This window comes from Stegodyphus dumicola, chromosome 8 (genome assembly GCF_044657685.1).
Source record: "Stegodyphus dumicola isolate Sdum_Otavi_A_Nest chromosome 8, ASM4465768v1".
Lineage (NCBI taxonomy): Eukaryota > Metazoa > Arthropoda > Arachnida > Araneae > Eresidae > Stegodyphus > Stegodyphus dumicola.
In genome coordinates, this window is record NC_140775.1 from 72,552,666 (window position 1) to 72,573,394 (window position 20,729).

General features: G+C 28.9%; 1 protein-coding gene across 1 annotated transcript in view; it reads right to left on the bottom strand.

The window, feature by feature from the left end:
* Positions 1-20,729, bottom strand: part of LOC118184428 (uncharacterized) — a 289,633-nt gene that overhangs the window by 33,366 nt on the left and 235,538 nt on the right. The window contains exons 12-17 of the mRNA XM_035354096.2: positions 10,192-10,272; positions 8,224-8,343; positions 6,613-6,837; positions 3,161-3,324; positions 1,756-1,914; positions 536-610 (exon numbers count right to left, since the gene is read on the bottom strand). Of these exons, the coding sequence (XP_035209987.1) occupies positions 536-610; positions 1,756-1,914; positions 3,161-3,324; positions 6,613-6,837; positions 8,224-8,343; positions 10,192-10,272 (824 nt within the window). The remainder of the gene's footprint in view (positions 1-535; positions 611-1,755; positions 1,915-3,160; positions 3,325-6,612; positions 6,838-8,223; positions 8,344-10,191; positions 10,273-20,729) is intronic.

Below are 20,729 nucleotides of genomic sequence, written 5' to 3' on the forward strand. Positions count from 1 at the left end.
GATTTTAAATGTAAAGGCTACAGTGTTAGATTATTTTATTTTATTTACGGAATAAAGCATGAATTTTATTTAGATTAGTCTTAGTTTTATTTAAGGGAAGCAAAATATGCTTTGCCTTTATCATCACCACTGCCAACATTAAGAATATTTTAATACACCATGAAAATTAGCTTTTAATAAACAATTTACCTTATGTTACAAAACTTAATAAAATCTATTATAATATGTCATTAAAAATATGATCATTGAAAAGATTATGGAAAATATTATTATTTCCCAGAAAAACCTTCATATCTATATTAAGGATCTGCAGAAATTTAATGCTTTCAAAATTATTCCAGTACATAAAATTTAATATTTTAATATCTATTAGAAAAATATTTTAATTTGAAATGGTATAAATTTTAGTTATATTTCAGTTTTTTAAGAATCATCCTACTGTTATTCAATCTATTTTAATTACAAAATTAATAAATGTTTCTTAAAATAAAATGAAATTATTCTAAAATTAAAGTATCGAATTTTTTTAACTTACTTGATATCTAAAGGTAGAACAGGAACATGTCGATTTCTGTATTCTAAAACATACAGTGATGCCATAGCTGCCAAACTGAAAAATAAGTCAACAGTATTTATAAAGGCTTTGATGACAAGAATGTTTTGAATAAAAGATAAAAAAAGATATAGCTTTGACATGTAGCTATAAAATGGTTAAGTACAATTTTTATTAATTATTAACTTTTCGACACTAGTGATATTAAGCAATTTTTTCTTCCTAATAAGATTTCCTATGGTGTCTATCAGTCATAAATTTGTAATTCTAGCTGGTTCTACTACGGTGCATAACTGGAATGTGAGATGAGCTTGTTCATGACCATCAAAAGATTAAGGTATTACTACCTTAGTCTTTTGATGGTCATATCTGTAAACTGTCATATCTCTTTAGTTCTTTTATCATATATAATTACCATTCCAATTACTATATACATTAAGATACAATGCAGTACTATCAAGTATATATTCATCAATCTTAAAAAATAAAAAGAAAGAAAAAAGAAACACCTCATTATCAAATGATAAAATTAAAAATACAGTAAATAAATAGCAGTATGTCAACAAATAATTTTTAAACTGTAACAGAAACTATATAAAATTACTCAGCTTTAATTTATACTGATGACATAATACTAGCATAATTTCTTTTTTTATTATTATTATTTCAGTTTTACTGTAAAGTATACAGTTAAGTTAAATATAATTAGTTAATATTTCTTTTTTACATAACTAGTACCACATAGGCTGTGCTATCTTCAAAGTGTAATTTCAATATTACTTAAAAGCTTTAAATAAATTTAAATTTCATGTTAATGGCAAAAATAAATTTTTAACTCATTATTTTATAGCAAATCAAGAAGCCATTAAGATATGTGACTTATTATTATTATTATTATTTTTACTATTACTCACAATTTGCTTAAGCATAAATAAGAGCTACATAATTCAAATCTTTTAGCTCACTTTATCCTCCATTATTAGTTTGAAAGGAAAGATTTTTTTATGCAAAACTATTTCTGTTTCTGATAACACTTAAAAATTTCAATGTTAAAATTGCCAAATATTTTAATACATAAATGAAGATTGTGAATAAACTTACAGAAAAACTTTTATTTTTAAATAAGAAACATAAAATAAATTATGACTGATATATGTGAATATTATACAATTATATTCAAAAAGAGAAAAATCAGTACTCACCAGATGGCCATGATAAGGATTAAAATGACTATTATTCCTTGCAAGAAGTGATTTGTGCAATAATGGTCATCTTCAGCACAAATATTTTTCACTGCAGTATGCTTGTACTGGTAAGGATGTCGAGAGGTTCTTTTTGATGAATTGAGGGTACTCATATGACTATAAAAATTGAAAATATTACTATATAATCTTTTTCAGCTAATCATGCAACCATTTACTTATATTAATTTCATTTATTCAAGAATACTGATTTAGAATAAAACTAACCTTTTAGAAACATTTAGATTTTAATTCTTAATCACTTAGTTTCCAACTTTTTTTTTCTCTTACAAGTAATATAAGTAAGTGAGAATATCTGTAAATTGATATTTGCACTTTATTACACAATGAGTGATCTTAAGATAAGAAAGAAACTGAAGGATAACCACAAGCTAAAACTCTTTAATGGGTGCACTTGATCACTCAAAGACCAAAATAATCGATGGTCAAATCATTTGGTCACTCAAAAGCCAAAATAAGAAAATGGTATTGGGTTCAATCCTTGGTCAGAGCTCTTTACAACTGTATTTTGTATGTTGGTAGCATTAATGGTTATAGACCTATGAAAAATAATTTTGCTTTTAAACAAAAGTTCACTGACCCTTTTAAAAGTCAACGAAATTTCATCCTAATATATAGGAGGGAGGATTCAGTTATCCATGAAAAGATGTACAGTAAACCAATTATAATGATTTCAGAATAAGATATGTAAAAAAAGTGCTGTAGTTTCCGAAATTTAGCTTTTTGAGAAGACGGGAGATTACAACTCAAGGCCATAAGCACATACGGCAGTTTTAACATAAGATTATAATTTGTATTCAATATTGATACTAAAACAAAACTGCACTGAAGGAATTTTAAGTAGAAAAGTAGGGAAGATATTTAACTTTTCCTTTTCTTTTTAACAATTTGACCAAAATTAAAACACTAGAAGGTAATGTGAAGATACTTAATATGTCTGAATCCATTATTGTGTGAGAATAATAAATTTGTCTGAATCCATTATTGTGTGAGAATAATATATTTGTCTGAATGCATTATTGTGTGAGAATAATAAATTTGTCTGAATCCTGTATGTGATGATATCGTATTTATCTAAATTCAATTATATATGATTAAACTGAATACTGAAATATGACTGAGAAAACACAACATTTAAAAATTCTTTTATAAATTCTGAATATTGAGCAGATTCTTCTCTTTTTCAAAATCTTAATTATTTATTCAGTTATCATTTCATTTCATAAATAAAAATAACAAAAATATTTTGAAAAACTGAGAAAAGCTACATTAATTTAATTTAAAAATATTAGATATAACTTTGTTGATAAATAATTTTTCAATCTAACAGAAAGCACAATCATACCTAGTTACTGTACTGCCACTGGATGTTGATTTCAAGCTATCTATCCTTTTAATTTTGCTCAGTTTTTTATTAACTTTTTCTAGCTCATCAATACGTGTTTCTAAATTATCTGTAACTTTGCAAAGCTCTTTGACTGCCCCAACATTTTCCATGAAAATGCGTTCCTAAACCAAACAATTCAGATTAATTACAAACATAAGTGAAAACAAAATATGTAGAAGATAAAAGAAAAATAATTGTAATGTCATTGTAAAAAATGCTCTTGTAAAAAAACAACGATAATAAGAATGAGACATAATTTAAAATTACTAAAATGATTAAGTAAAGTAAAAATAAAGAATAAAAAATTTAAAAATTGATTGCATAAGAATAAACAAATTAATAATAAGAAAATTAATAAAATAATGACATTTTATAATATATTTTAATAATATTTACTTCATTATTTTGATTTAAAAAATTAGTCTACTTGGAAACTTTTATTTTTCATAAGTATAATACATAATATAGAAATTAAAAATGCCTTCCATGTAAAATATTATTTTTAATCATTCAACTGGAAGATTAATTTCAGAACAGTTATAACATACAATAAGATTATCAGGTTAAGAAAAAATATGGTAGAATGATTTAGGTATGCAATTTGAGCCTTTAATACATCTTAGTAATAATATATGCAACCAAATTATTACTAAAATGATAATGATAGTAATAATAATCTTTTAACATTTTATTTGATCCATTATCTGGTAAGAAAGATTTCAACTTTTTATATTAGCAAACACAAACACAAAATCAAAAGCAGATTTTTTTATGGCATCATGCTGGGTATAATATAATCATTTAAATTAATAAATGCATTAAATAAAACTAATAGATATTTCATATTTTGGTCAATTTCTTCCAATTCAGTCATCAGGATAGATGTTTCAATAGATTTATTTACACAAACCTGAAGCAGTTTTATTACTGATTAAAATTCAAATTTAAAAATCAGATAGTTTAAAAATATAATTAATTGAAAAGGAAAATGCCATTTAACAGATTTCATACTTCTTGTTCATTGTAATACTTTTCTAAGAAAATCAAAAGGGCTATTAGTCTCAAATTAGGATTTTGTATTGTTTCACAATGAATTGTTTGTCCTTTCATTCAAGTCTGTTGCCATTCCACAAAATGTACCATATTTATGTTTCATATTTAATCTTTCTGCTACTGATCAATAAAAGCAACAGATGAAGTTTTAAAAAATGTTATCTTTTACTTTTGCATCTGATTCAGTTAAATAAAAATGCATTTAATTCATGATAAAGTTAATTAAAAATATTAAATATTTTTTATAGAATTATGTTACACGTTTCACTTTTCAAATTACACAAGATAATTATGTTCCATGTTATTCTAAATGTATATTCATCTCATATGTTATAAAATGTTTCACTATTTCATCTGGGCCAGATAGCTTTTGTTGATAAATCATATTAAACTTCAAAAGAACCCTTCTGGGTAAATTGTACAAATATTAACCCTTTCAGATTTTTTATTTTATTTTTTTAATATTAAATACTGTTTTCATTAATTTTATTTCTGACAATTAGGGGCCAAAAACTTTCCTTCAAATGCAGCAACAGTCCCCAATATGAAATAATAATAGAGTTTGAATGCTCAGTAAAAAATTTCAAATTCACTCCAAATACTGTTGATATACTATTTTTCTTTGTATCAGTATTATGTTTGAGTACTATCTCATTTTTATTGTTATTGTATTTTTTAACTTGGTTTATAATTTTTATAGGAGTATTAACATTGCTTAATCTTTCATGGTATATTTTAGTATTTTACTATATTTGTATTATATATATATATATATTTTCTTTGCTCTTTCCAGGCCTAGATTTTCTGTTTTTATCCTTGAATTCCTTACACTATGCATTTTTACTTACATCTGTAAGCCTCGTGGAATACTTCATGGAACACGAGAAGTTTTATATCCCTTTTCTTAATTAAAAAAAAAATATTCTAGTGATTTAAATTTTAAATTACTAGACCAAAGTATTAAACCAGAATATGAATATCTTCATACAATTTTTTAAACTAATAATCTTTATACAACAGCATTATACTCTTCAATACAGTGATATTAAGTACTAAATAAAAAGAACTGAAAAGTAATAGAAAATCTATTTAAAGAAGTATTACTTTTTACTCCTACTGTATTTATTCATTCCCTTTTTAGTATTTAAACAACATCTAAAAGCACTACATTATGGCTATGTGATCATAATTATTCAACAGTTTTATACAGTCAAAAGTCGTTAATTCGGACACCCATAATTCGGAATGATCTATAATCCGGACATCAAAACTAAAAACTTTCTGCGCATGCGCCGCGTTGACACATGCGCAGAGGCGTTTACGCGTGCGCATAAGACCTTTTACAACTGCGCATATGAGTGTGCGCAAGTGCAGAATACGTTTTCGCGCGTGCATTTTATGTATAATGGACGTATAAGCTAAATGATTATCTATTTCAGTTAATGTTGATGATTGCGTTGTTCCTTAATTTTCGAATTGCATCCGGCTTATTATTTTTTGCAGACTGTAAGAGCAATTTTATAAAAGTAAGCTTAAACTTTCGATTATATCAAATAGAATTTCCGATATATATTTGTTAATATGTAAAGGATCTAAAGCGAAAGTATGTTTTGAAATCCGAAATCTGTTTATCAATTTCACGCTGCTCGGCGGCGGGCGCGTAATGAATTGGAAGTTGATTTGTCAGCACTATCCTTATCTTCGGCGCAGATGTTTTTATTTTATTTGGCTTATAATTCCTTACCAAATGTAGTATTTCATCTCGATATGCTTCGTCTTTGATATGATTTAAAACAAGTTCCTCGTCATTATAATTCGCTTCCGATAGCGAAAAAAAGTGACAGAGGTTATTTAAAACAAAAAAATTTCGATTGACAAATTAGTCGGTATTCTTGACACAGCAATTATAGGACTTGAACGGCGGAACTTTGTAACTGAACAAGAAATTATGTCTGTTTAATAGAATTAAAGAGAAAGTATTATCACATGAAACGAAGCAAAACTTAAACAACTTACATTGAAAGAAATGTTTAATAAAGTAAACAAATAAATATTAAGCTTTTTCTTTTTGCAAATTTTGATACCCTTTAGATCATAATTGTTCTTTATTTCATAAATTACGGTTTCATATTTTTAATTTTATAATTTCTGCATGCCATCTTACGAGATTTAAACTGATGATCTATAATCCGGAATCGCCGAAGTCCCGACGAGTCCGGATTAACGACTTTTGACTGTATATAAAATGTATAAAAATTTATTTGCAAAAGTTTAGTTGAATATCATAGTTGTATACTACATTATATGATGTATATTAAAGCTTAAATATTTATTTGAAATGCATTGCAAAATCATACCTTATTCACAACAAGAAAATTTTCTATGTGTTGTCCATTTGGGAGGAGAATATCTCCTGCACCTTGTACTGCATCTGGTATAAGTGTCTGAACTTCCTGAGCAATGATACCTGTACTTGTGGAGTTTTCTTCACCCAAACCAATATGTTTTGCAAATTCTGGAAGGTACTGATACCGTACAATCCTCATATTTGCCACATTTTTTAACTGCTCTTTAGTATCCACCTTAATTGCATTAAATAAATAAATTACTAAGGAATATACAAACTAGCAGTAATAACTAAATCATTAAATAAATAAATTACTAAGGAATATACAAACTAGCAGTAATAATCAGACTAAATGGCATAATTGTATTTAAAAAAAGAAACAGTGGGAAAAAGAAACTTGTCCTTGAGTTAATGGTAAAAATAACATTTCTAAATATCAGTACACATCTTAAGTTTAGTCAAACTAGTAGCGAGTAATCAAAGTTCATAGATCACTTTCAAGTTCTTTAATTGGTCCCATATTCTTAGACACTTCCAAAAATTTGACAGATTTTTCTCTAACTTATAAATCAATTTTCAATAAAGAAATCATTTCAAAGAATAGAGAATTCCAGTATAAGAATTTTCAGAATTTATTAATTGGATATATATACACAACAATTCAGTTCTCCGGAATGTCCAACTGGCTTAGGCAAGCAACAGTTGGAATAATAGGAAAGTCTATGCATACTATAAATTCTCTACTAAATTCTACATACAAGCACATACTTTTACAATATTACACAATAGTATGAAATATGATAAATTTATCTGAAGTTCACAATGAACAAGAATGAGAGGCAAAAGTTTTATGAAACTCCAATTGCAGTATTAAATTTCCAGGCTCTAAAACAGCCCTGAACCACTTTCTCTGCTTCATGGAGCAGCCAATGGACAGCACTGGGAAGTGAGAAACTTCTTCATAACAATAGAAGTTTTCTTGTTATGAACTTTAGCTATTTTATAAATTTTAGTTATTTTATACATCATGTCTGCAACTCTGAGATAATGTACTTTTACATTTTACTGCCTTTCAGCTATAGAAATCTCATCAAAGGATTTGCAACTATGTATAATCTGCAAAATACGAACGACAAAGAAATAAACAGAAGCTCCTTCTTGAGGCTGAACAGGAAGGCAGACTCTGTCAAAGTATATTTTCAATTAATTTGCCTCACACAAGTGAAACAAAATTATAAACTCCATACAGGAAGTTCCTCTCCATCCCCCCCCCCAAAACGATCAAACCAATGTCAGTATTTAACAGAACCTATCCCTGAATAGAACTATTTACAAGGATAAAACAGTACTCATGAACGTGTAAGGTTATTAAGCAACTGGGTTCATAAGGATAAATTAAAATTTTACTATTTAGACAACTAGAAGATAACCATAGATGAATCTGGAAGACTTATTTTTGTTATATATCAATGAAAAAATTAGACGTAAAATTAGAAGAAAGATATATATAAATGGAACTAACTGTTTAACATAATTTGAAAACTGAACAAAGCATCCCACAAAATTGTCATCCTATATAGTATAATAAATATATATACATAAAAAAGTGTTAAAAAAGTACCTCTTCAATATTTGTTTTGGCTCGAGCATCTGAAGGTTGAACTATATGGCCTGTAACTTTCATATTACCATGAACAACAAGTGCTTCATCTGGTCTGTCAGTATTTATGCCCACACGACCCTGAGAATAAAAAGGAATACATGATAATAAATTTTTATAAACATCTTCATACTACATTTAAGACCTTTACAAATCAGAATGCATCTGAAAAAATGTTATTATTGCAAAAAATATATAAACTGTGCATACACATTTGAACATACATACCTCCCCAAAAGGAGCTCGCAGATTTTAAAATACTTTTTTGAGTGATTCTATGTTATAATGGAAATGGTTAGGGTAACATGGTTAATAGCAATGCAAAAGAAAATGCGTGTTTAATGAATTTTATAGATTATATATATTTTCAAGGTGACTATTCTTCATGACAAAACACATGGTTATAAACCTGGTCAATTCACACTGGCTTTAGGTTTGCTTGATCTACCTGAGTGACAGCTATATTTCAGTTCCATCATTCATTTTAAATCCTTCCCATAGAGATAACACAACTGGTTCTCAATACAGAAAAAAATAATAGCATACTAAGTCTGATGATCAAGATGGCCAAATAAGATATGGGCAATTTAAGGCCATTAAACAGTTCAGGCATTTTTAAAAATTATTTTTTAAATAGGCACAAGTTATCCTTTGAAAGTAATAAGGCTTTAATTTATTGCTCTGAGACTTAATGGAGTTGAAAACTGTACCTTACACAGCTATCAATTATGTAGACCAAATAAAATGGAATGAGTGTGGAGTTTCTGGATTACTAGACAAATGTGTATCATGTCATAAACAAAAAATAAATTAAGAACTTGTAATATCTATTAAAATCTTTGAATATTATTTCTATTTGCATAACCATTAATTATGTTATGCTATCTCTTCTGTTACAATACAGCAGTATACTAAAATTCCAAAGATAATTCAGATTCACCTGCATTTATCTGAAATAAAAATTTTGGACTAGATTTCAATATGAAACTATAGAAAAAATATATTACTCACCATATTACACGACAATTAAAGCAACATTTATCAGAAAAACCAAAGACGATTTATTTCAATTAGTTATCACTAACAGTGAAAATTTTTTCTTTAATCTTCTTTATTATATACTGAAATGTCTACAGGAACCATCTTTAGTCATGCTTTCAGATTGTACGGTTGATATGTATTTCTTGAAACCACAATCAAAATTCTCTGCATGTTTAAACAAAATGACTGCATGATGTTTAAACAAAATGATCTTGAATCATGAAATTTGGTTCAAAAGGAAATCCCCCAAAAGTTACATTTTTAATGTAATTAACTTTGATGCAATTTGACAAGCATAAAATTTATAAGATTTTGCTCACAATTCTCTTAAGCTTAGGAATATAATGCAGAAGTGCCTTCAAGAAATTATCTGATGAAAGTATTCACTTTGTTACTTTTTCATAATAATAAAAGCTCAGTGACACAATTTAGTTTTTATGCATAAAAAGGTCACATAATTAATATCTGATTTAATTACTATTGACCAATTATTATTAAGTTCATGCAAATCTATAAATATTACATAAAAATTAATTACAATAATTAAATAATAAAATTATCAAAATTTTGCATGGGAATTAAATGGGAACATTTCAATCAGTAGTTAAATAAAGGTAGCAAAATTTATTGATGATTAAATGATTTAATGAAAGCAAAGCACGATATTTTCATAAAGGATGTTTTTGGAAGAAAACGGACTTGCATTCATGTTATACATGGAAAAACATAAAAATTACTGTGGAAACTTGAGAAGTTTTGCAAAATTTAAAATGTTCAGAATCAAATAATATTATACAGGGCAATGCATAAGTGAAAACGATTACTATATATATTTATTCCATGTAGCAGTTTAAAAATGATTAACTGTATTTTTTTTAAATTCCTTACAGCATGATAGATTGAATCTGCTAGCTGTCCCCTTTGCCATGACAATTCCATGTCATTTTCAAACTGTCCAGGATTTGATGCCTGTAAAAAGGAACATTATTCATAACATATATGTATATATATATATATTACAATTAATTAACAAAAGGAATTATATAGCAATTTAACAAAGAAAAAATATAAAAACATCGATACTTTTTTATCTCTATTAATATTTTCAGATATTAATGTAAAAAAGGTAACTCCTGCTCGGGGGGGGGGAATAAAGAAAAAGAAACCTATTATTCTAAACTTATAAATTCATTATTTTTTTCAGTTTCATAATGAAAGTGGTTACCTATACCTTCTTACAAAATGTAAGATACTGACTTATATACATTATATTTATGTAATTTATATATAGTATTTATATTGATATCAATAGAGATATGTGTGTGTGTGCGAAAGATAACAAATATGAAATCAAACTTTTAATTTCAGAATGGAATAGTCCCTTTTATTCTTCATTTTAATTAGGTCACTTCTCCTTTCTGCCCTAAAAATAGTAATTCTTTGTAATATATCAATCTAAAATGCATCATTTCAAAATTAATCCACATCATAAGACCCTGCCTAGTGCTGCAATGCAGACAAATTTCATCCTTGTCATTGAATAAGATTTCTTTTTAAGAATCAAAACTTTTTGATTCACTTCTCCCTCACTTCTTCTGAATATGTCACTTTTCCTCTTTGTTTCACTCTTGCTTTTTTCAAAAAAGTATTTTTCACAAGTCTGTCAGTAATGATGTGAAAATTTGCATGAATTGACGTGAAAAAAAAAAGGGGGGCATTGTAATGCCCATATTACTTTTGTTGGCTTAATGAAAATATTTGTTAAAAGGAAAATAAAAAAAAAAAAAAAAAAAAGGAAATACTTGAATTTCGGCCACATCTGACAAGTTTTTGCTTTTTTATGCATCTAACTATGCCATCAAATCTCCTAGTTTATTACGATGTATCGACAGTGAATCCCCTTTGGGAAAAGCACCATTTTTCCTAAAATTTTGATGCAAGGCTGTGCCCATGCCTATTAATTATATTTTCTGTTTTTATAATCAAACCCTTGCTCGTGTTCTGCCATGTCTAAGAAAGGGGGGAGAATGTGCTACATGATCATGTGTGATTTAATTAGTGCTTTGTGGTTGGTTAACCAGTACTTCAAATTCATTCAGATTACTTCAAATAAACTACAAAAAGATACAGCATTCCAGTCATCAGTCTGTATTATAAAAAGTATTGTCAACTACCATATGTAAGATATTTTTACATGCTTCCTTTTTGATACAGTCAAAAGTCGTTAATTCGGACACCAATAATCCGGAATGATCTATAATCTGGACCTCAAAGCTACAAACTTTCTGTGCATGCGTCGACACATGCGCGTAAGACCTTTACGGCTGCGAATATGCATGTGCGCAAGTGCATAATACGTTTACACATGCGCATTTAATATATAACGGACAGTATAAGCTAAGCTAAAATTATCTAATTCAGTTAATGTTGCAGATTGCGTTGTTCCTTAATCTTTGAATTGGATCTGGCTTATTATTTTTTGCAGACTGTTAGAGCAACTTTATAAAAGTAAGCTTGAACTTTCGATTATGTCAAATAGAATTTCTGATATATATTTATTAATATGTAAAGGATGTACAAAGCAAAAGTATGTTTCGAAGTCCATTAAACAAAAAGTGGAATTGCTGCAAAAAATGGATAAAGGCATATCCTTCATTTTTCTAACCATTCCGAAATCTGTTTAACAATTTCACGCTACTCTGTGGTGGAGGGGGGGAGAAAAGCCGCGGCGCGCAATGAATTGGAAGTTGATCTGTCAGCACTATCCTTATCTTCAGGGCAGATGTTTTTATTTTATTTGGCTTATAATTCCTTACTAAATGTAGTATTTCATCTCTACTCCGTCTTTGGTATGATTTAAATCAAATTCCTCGTCATTATAATTCGCTTCCGATAGTGAAGAGGTTATTTATTGAAAACTAAAAAATTTCAATTGACAAATTAGTCAGTATTCTCAACACAGCAATTATAGGACTTGAACAGCGGAACTTTGTAACTGAACAAGAAATTGTGCCTGTTTATAGAATTAAAGAGAAAGTATTATCACATAAAACGAAGCAACTTAAACTACTTACATTGAAAGAAATGTTTAATAAAGTAAACAAATAAATATTAAGCTTTTTTTTTTTTTTTTTTTGTAAATTTTGATACCTTTAGATCATAAATGTTCTTTATTTCATAAATTACGGTTTCGTATTTTTAATTTTATAATTTCTGCATGCCATCTTACCAGATTTAAACTGATGATATATAATCTGGAAAAATCGATAATCCGGAATCGCCGAAGTCCCGACAAGTCAGGATTAACGACTTTTGACTGTACTGAAAATTAACAGAAGTCATCAACCTTAGTGTCATGTACTCAGCACCAGTGGCATAAATAAGGGTATGCAAAGAATGATGTTGCATAAGGGCCCGAAGGCTTAGGGGGGCCCTTGAATATCCTGCTGAAGTACATTTATATGTTTAAACTTAAAGGACAATGTATTCTTATATAAATACTATATACAGTCAAAAGTAGTTAATCCGGACTCGTCGGGACTTTGGCGATTCCGGATTATCGATCATCAGTTTAAATCTCGTAAGATGGCATGCAGAAATTCTAAAATTAAAAATATGAAACCTTAATTTATGAAATAAAGAACAATTATGATCTAAAGGGTATCAAAATTTACAAAAAAGAAGCTCAATATTAATTTGCTTACTTTATTAAACATTTCTTTCAATGTAAGTTGTTTAAAGTTGCTTCGTTTTATGTGATAATACTTTCTCTTTAATTCTATAAACAGACACGATTTCTTGTTCAGTTCATTCCGGATTATGGGTGTCCGAATTAACGACTTTTGACTGTATATATATAATTTATAATAAGAAAACTTTCCATATACCGTCTCCAAGGAACACAAATTCAATTTAAAATCATGAATGAAAAAAAAAAAAAAAAGTTTAGTCATGGTTTTTTAGTCAGAATTTAAATTAGTATTTTAAATAGTAATTTCAAATTCTTGTTTAAAAATTAATTGTTAAGAAAAATCTTAAATTTCAAAAATATCAAAACCAAAAGTAAATTCTATATACATTGAAAAAGTAGTTTTTGTCATTGATAGCAAATTAATCGATTTATCAAAGGGATAAACCAATCTACCATCAATTAACAATAACTAAATTAAGAGAGTGTTTCATCTTACTTCCAAGTAAGCATCAAATTATTTGCTAGATTCAAACAACAATTCAAAATGAATACTCGATCCAAACAAATACATTAGTCCATTTAAGCTAAGAATCTTGTTAAACAAAATAGCAAATAATCTTAAAATTAAAGTTTCTATTAAGTACACAATTAAATTTGAACAAGATGCTTACTTTAAAACACATATCCCCTACATTCTCATTACAATTTCAAAAACAGAAGTAAACATGTTAGAACATTAAAAGTTTTTTCAAAGTCAAAATGATAAGTTAAAAAAATGATGCAACTTTTAAAGTTTAAAACATGTAGTTAATTGCAAATTTTAAAGATCAAACTACTAAGTTAAAATTAACAAACTTGCCTTCAAGATTTTAAGACCAAATGGCTGGAAATTCCTTTGTTTCTCTAACCATTCCGAAATCTGTTTATCAATTTCACGCTGCTCTGCAGGGGAGGGGAACATCGCAGCGCGCAATGAACTGGAAATGATCTGTCAGCACTATCCTTATCTTCAGGGCAGATGTTTTTATTTTATTCGGCTTATAGTTCATTACTAAATGTAGTATTTCATCTTGATGTACTCTGTCTTTGATATGATTTAAATCAAATTCATTATGAATATCAAGAATACACATTAAATAGTTTTCTGGTTGCAATTTTCTAATTTCGACTATGCGTAATGTATGCTTTACGCATGCGTGCGTTGAAAGAAATGTTTAATAAAGTAAACAAATAAACATTAAGCTTTTTTTGTAAATTTTGATACCCTTTAGATCATAATTGTTCTTTATTTCATAAATTACAGTTTCATATTTTTAATTTTATAATTTCTGATTGCCATCTTACCAGATTTAAACCGATGATCCAGAAAAATTAAATCCAGAAAAATCGATAATCCAGAATCGCCGAAGTCCTGACGAGTCCGGATTAAAGACTTTTGACTGTACACCAAAACTTCAACTGAATGCAAAGAAGAAAAGTTATGTGCTTTTATTTTGATTCCCTTCTAGAGGAGAGCTTTCCCTGCCCAACCGGTATAGTGGTTAGCCTCGCTGGCTGCCATGCCGAAGGGCCCAGTTTCGAATCCCAGAGTTGGGAAGGCACAGATGTTTGTATTGTCAGTGTAGCATGGTGGCACTCTAAATATGCGGCAAGCCAAAAGTCCTCTTGTGCGGTTTGGCAGAAGGGAAAACCTTCAGAACATATGAATTTAAAATGTATCAGAAAATATTTCAACATGAAATCACTAAAGAAGGTGAACTATCAGAAAATATTTCAGCTACAGTCATTAACAGTGACAAAAGGTCAGACAATATTGCAACCGCTCTTAGAGATGTAAAAAGTGAAAGATATTAATCCGATTTTGGTCATTATCCAGAAAGTCTTACAAAGGATTTATTTTAAATTTTGGCATTTGTAGACCAAAAGATACCAATTTCCTTCAAAATAAAGATAGCAGATCATTTTTGTCTGTTCATTATACAGTGATTAATAACTCCATTTTAGAGACAGAGTTTGCTTTGCACTTGAACTCAAAAAAGACTATTGTAAATCATGTTGGTTAATTTCAAATAAGGACAGATGTGGTCAACCGGAATACAGCACTGGCAAATATTACTGATAAGGGGAAAAAAAAAAAAAAAGCGCAAGAGAAGTATATAAGCTGTATTGAAAAATAATATCAAATCATAAATATGTAATAATATCAAATCATAAGCTGTATTGAAAAGAAAAATTGGGAAGCAAATGACTGTATTGATCAAATATGGGAAAAGTCTGTAAAAGATGAAATCAATCTCAGTTAGTTTTAGAGAGATTAAATCCATATCACTTTAGTAAAAAGTAACAATGGTTACATACATAGATAATTTTTTACCTGATGTCAAATTATTTGAAGAATATGACATGATGAATGATGCTGTAGAGCCATTAGGTATTTTTTGAAAGCAGGAGAGATGATAAATAAGAAATGCCTTTGCCAAGACTCAAACCATGGACCTCTCAAATACGCACCAAGCGTGCTGACCACTACACCATGTAGGCATGCCAAAAAGGTGGGAGAAATACCTTACATAATTCCCCTTTTAAAGGGCAACTGGAGATTAAAGGACCCAATCACCAAATCCTGGTGGTGGAGAATCATCATCCGCTGCCATTTTATTTCGGGCCCCACTGTAGAGACATTAGGTTTTTGTTTGAAAGCAGGAGAGAAGAAAAATGAACAATGCCCTTGCCGAGACTCGAAACATGGACATCTCAATATGCATCAAATCTGCTGACCACTACATCACGAAGGCATGCCAAGAAGGCGGGTGAAATACCTTACAACATTATAAAAATGCTTTCAAGCACTGTTAAATATGTGAATTCGGCAACATAAAATAAGTTAATTGATTGTTTAAGTAGTATTTGTTTGAAAACAAAGCTTTCAGATGAAATTTAAAATTCTCTTTTTTATTTCTTTGTACGAATATCGTGCACAAAGTAATCGTAATCACGAAAAACTTTGGTTTTCATTATTTTAATGGAAATATCCATTTTGACCATTCCCGAATCCATCTGGGGCCCACCAGCGGCCTAGCAATATAGTCATTGAGCACTGGTAGTTCGGTCCGAGGTATGAATCCTCCGAACGGTCTAGCTGCATGGGCCTTCATAGTTTTCCCCATGTGTAACGTGTATACAAGCCAGTTTCCCTCAGAAAGACCTCTAAGAGAACATCCCTTCCCCTAGGAAAGTGGCTCTCGAGGATTTGAAGTAATAGCATAAACCAAACCGAATTCATTCTGTGGTGGAGGAGGTATTACGTCTGTACGTACATACAAAATAAAGGACTCTTTTTTCCAAAATGGATTCAAAAGGGATTTTTTTCTCAACACTTGTATGTTCGTATGTATGCACATACATATATATGCATTGCATAATTCAAAAACGATTAGCCGTAGAGTGTTAAAATTTTGCACATAGGGCTGCTATAATATCCATCTGTGAACTTCTCTTTTCTATTGCAATTGGCAGTGTACATCTACATATATATCAACCCCCTTACCCGGTCACAATTGTTGGTCGTAATCATATCTTCCCATTACAGAAGTGTTTTAAATGATGAAAAATGTTTTGGCTATGTCAAATAAAAAAAAATAATAATAATAATTTTCAACAAATAATGAAATTGAACTTTTCATTCGGTTTCCCGGTTTCTATACTTATACTTGGAAAAGTTTTGTACTCATTATGAAAAATAAATTAGAAGAAGTTTGACTCCCGTACAGCAAAAACTGACTGGGATATTTAATTCAAAATTTGCAGTTTTTGATGTCATTCTCAACTTGCCTTGAGGGATCGGATAATTAAGTTAAAATTATTTGAGGAAATAACTTTAAATGAAATACAGCAAAAGTGCGTATAATTTAATAGGCGATATATGTGGTCCATATCAGATTTTTAAATATTACTCCTAATCTTAAAAAAGCATTATCAAAATGTTGGCTCCAGGAAACCTCGAAACCTCGATATTTTGGGGGGGGTTAGTACGTAAATTTATTACTGGGCCAATAATCCCCCCCCATAGTGGCCCTAGAGTTCTAGTTACACCACTGCTCAGCACATGTTCAACTGCAAGAAATACTTTTCATCCATTTCTCATTTCTTCATTTTAATTTACGGTATTACAGATGTTTATGTGTAATTAATTTTTTTCATTCAAAGTGTATTACTGTCACTTCACTGAAATAAACTGATGCTGATGCAATGTGTTTTAAATTTTACACTAATGTGTTTCAGTTAAATGTTTTCAGTTCAGTTTTGAATGTTGGTATAGAAAATGATAGGAGTTGTGCTTTGAGTATAACATGGCACAGTGGCATTCGTGGCGCTCGAAGCATTTATGTGGCCTACAAGTGCATTTTAGTTATGTGTATGTTACAAATAAGGTTCTTAAACTTTTAAGAGACAAAGATATAGATTGAGCTTACAGTTGCAACTACTACCAAAGGATAAAAGATAGAATGAATAAGTTAGGGCTTGGTCACTGTATGCTTGTACAGCAGGCTACGTGACTGCAGTAATGTAGAAGAATTTTCTACTTTTCAGTAAATTTAGTTTTCCCTTGTGTTCTTATTATTGTTTATACACGTTTTGATAAAACTACAGTAATTAAAATATAAGTTTTTTATTTTATTTATTTATTTATATTTATGTTTTATTTATTTTTTTTTCTTTTATAAAATTTTTAAAATAATTTAATTAAAAATTTTTCTGGTTTGTCACTTGCTTTCAGATCAAGCTTTCATCCCACATGCTGTTTGAGTCTAAGACCACTGATGTAGCAAATATAAAATGTTTTGATATTGAACATGGTTATAATGAATACAGAAATAGTAATAATTTTAAAAAATTGGATTATTGTAATTAAATTTATATGGGTAATGCAATTAAAAAGTGAAATTAATACAGAAAAGTAATTTGGAATCATGATAATTGAATGTTATTATTAATAAATAACTGTATATAAAGAAGTATGTTAAGGGAGCATTCGTTCAAAAACAGAGGTAATTATTTTTAATGCTGCATAATTGTTCCTTTCACTATCCTCATATGAGATAAATGTGAAGGCTCTCATCTTATGAAAAAAAAAATTACATTTTTAACAAAAATAATTCAAATATAATAAAAATAATTTTTGTAATGATAATAATTTGTGGTGTAGTGTTAATGGTTCAACAGCATGGTGTTGAATTCCAATGAAAACTCTAATGATGCAACACGCATAAAAATTTTATTGAACGCCCCCCAAAAATGGCTACATACCATCAACAAGAGAAAAACCTGCCTATTTTAAACAAATTCAAATTCTCTACATTTTACGTGTGAGAGCAATATGTGGCTCTCAAGCCTGCATTTGAAACAATGCCAACATTAATTTTATTTTTAAACCAATTAATTCAACTTTACAACTATTGAAAACGTATTCGGAAGTTAAATAAAAATATTCATTTTCTGTTCTCGAGACATCCTTGTCCATATTAATCTTCAGTTTCTTCTTCCTTTATGTGACCTTATCACAGATTAAATAATAATATTTTTGTAATAATAATACTGTATGAAAAAATTAAATTTTTTCATACAGTGTTATTATTATTATTATTATTATTATTATATAATGGAATGTGGCTTCATTTTAGTTGGATTTATTTTCATTTCATTTTAATATATATATATATATATGAAAGAATGTTTAAGAGCAGTTTACGAAAGCCAGTTACTTTATCTAAGGAATGGAGGCTTTTATACATAATTATCAGGCCATCCATTAACACTGGTGTATCAGTCAGTTGAACTGAATATGCCCAACAGATGGATGTGTTAATAATTGAAGAAAGTTGTAGGGTCTTCCAGTTTTGTGTAAAATAAAGAATAACAAATGAAATAACAACAAAGAAACCATAATTTCAATAAGAATATTGTAATATTTATAACATTAAAATACAAATTATAAATGATAAAAGTTAGTGTTATAAAATTTTGAGATTTGCTATAATAAATAAAAATATATGATGGGTATAAAATATTTTGCATTTGTGATTTCTGCACAAAATTTTGAAAAATCATAATCATCATGTGGACTTTCCAGAATCAAGGATTTTTTAAAATTGTATTGATAATTGATGGGATTCTAAACATTACTTATGTGAAACAAGACTTTTTTCCAGTTCGGACTCAAATCTCAGTAGGACTCTAAAATCTGCACTTGTTCTCAAAGCTATAGTGCTTAAATTTTATATTCTGTATTATTTAAAAATTTAGTTCAAAATTTTACAATTTATGTTCTGCATATTATAATTATTTTATTTTGTTCTCTTAAAATGGCTTACTCTGTTACTTAGCCTTTCTCTTTGGAAGGGGAGTATCTGTGAAGTAAAAAATATGAAAGCAAATTTATAATTTTAATTGGCAATAATATCTCCTAATAATACTCATTTTAATTTGGGCACTTTCAATTTCTTTTCTCAAAATAATAATTATTTATAATACATCAATCTAAGCTGTGTCATTTCAAAATTAATCCATACTATAAGATCTTATGTATGACTGCAATGCAGACACCTTTTATCCAATAACTGAGTAAGATTTCTATTAAGAACCGGAAAATTTTTAATTTTTCCCCATGCTTCTTCTGAATGCATCACTTTTCCACATTACTTCGTTCTTGCAAACTTAGAAAAAATATACTTCACAAGTCTATCAGCATCGACGTGAAAATTCTTTTAAGAACAGGGCACTGTTGCATCCCTATTACTTGTGTTTGATTAATCAAAAATTCATGTCAACCATAAATAAATCAAAAATTAACTGAATTCAGCCACATCTACAAGTTTTTCATTCTTTATACACCCATCTACTATGCCACTCAGCCAGGTTATTACATATATATGTAAGATAAAAAATATATAAATCAAAATTATAGCTCAAACTAGCCAATAGCTCTCATATTCTTCTTTTTAATTAGGGTAGTCTTCCCTATTGTAAAAATAATAATTGCTTATAATAACTTTTTCTGCAATGTGCAATTTCAAAATTAATTCGTTTCATGCCATATTACATAACACACAGCAATACAGGTATATTATAGCTCATCACTTTCTTGAGATGAAACCTTGACTCTTATGCTTTTTCTAAACACATAGCCCCTTTTTCCACATTGCCTTTGCTCTTTCTAACACACAGTGCTCTTTACTCTGTATTGTCAATTGTCTGAAGATTGACTAAGCTGTCAAAATTTGTGAGATGCATATTGCAATCAAAATGATGTGAATTAGATATTGCATCTATAGAACTGCTTTATCAAGAAATAAGATATATGTGGTAAATCTATGGCTCTGTCTAACTTTAATTCTTTTGCATAGAGAGAGGATCAAGTCTCTTTTCCTCAAACATCAAAAACACCCGTGTATACGAATTTTTCTCGGAAGGCTAATCCTTTCCCCATGACAAATTTAATACTACAGCGCTAACAATACCGTACTTAAGTAAAGCGACAACTTCTTTCTTGGACGCTTTCACCCTGCATGAAGTTCTCCCTTGGGATTGCAACTTTGGGCATCAATAGCTAAACATTGACAATAAACAAAGGAAAAAGAAGGTCCATTAAAATAACAAAACTACTTTTAGTTGCTTCAAAAGAGTGATAACTCCTGAAAGCAATGAGCAATGCAATAATGTGATGGAGGAAAGCACT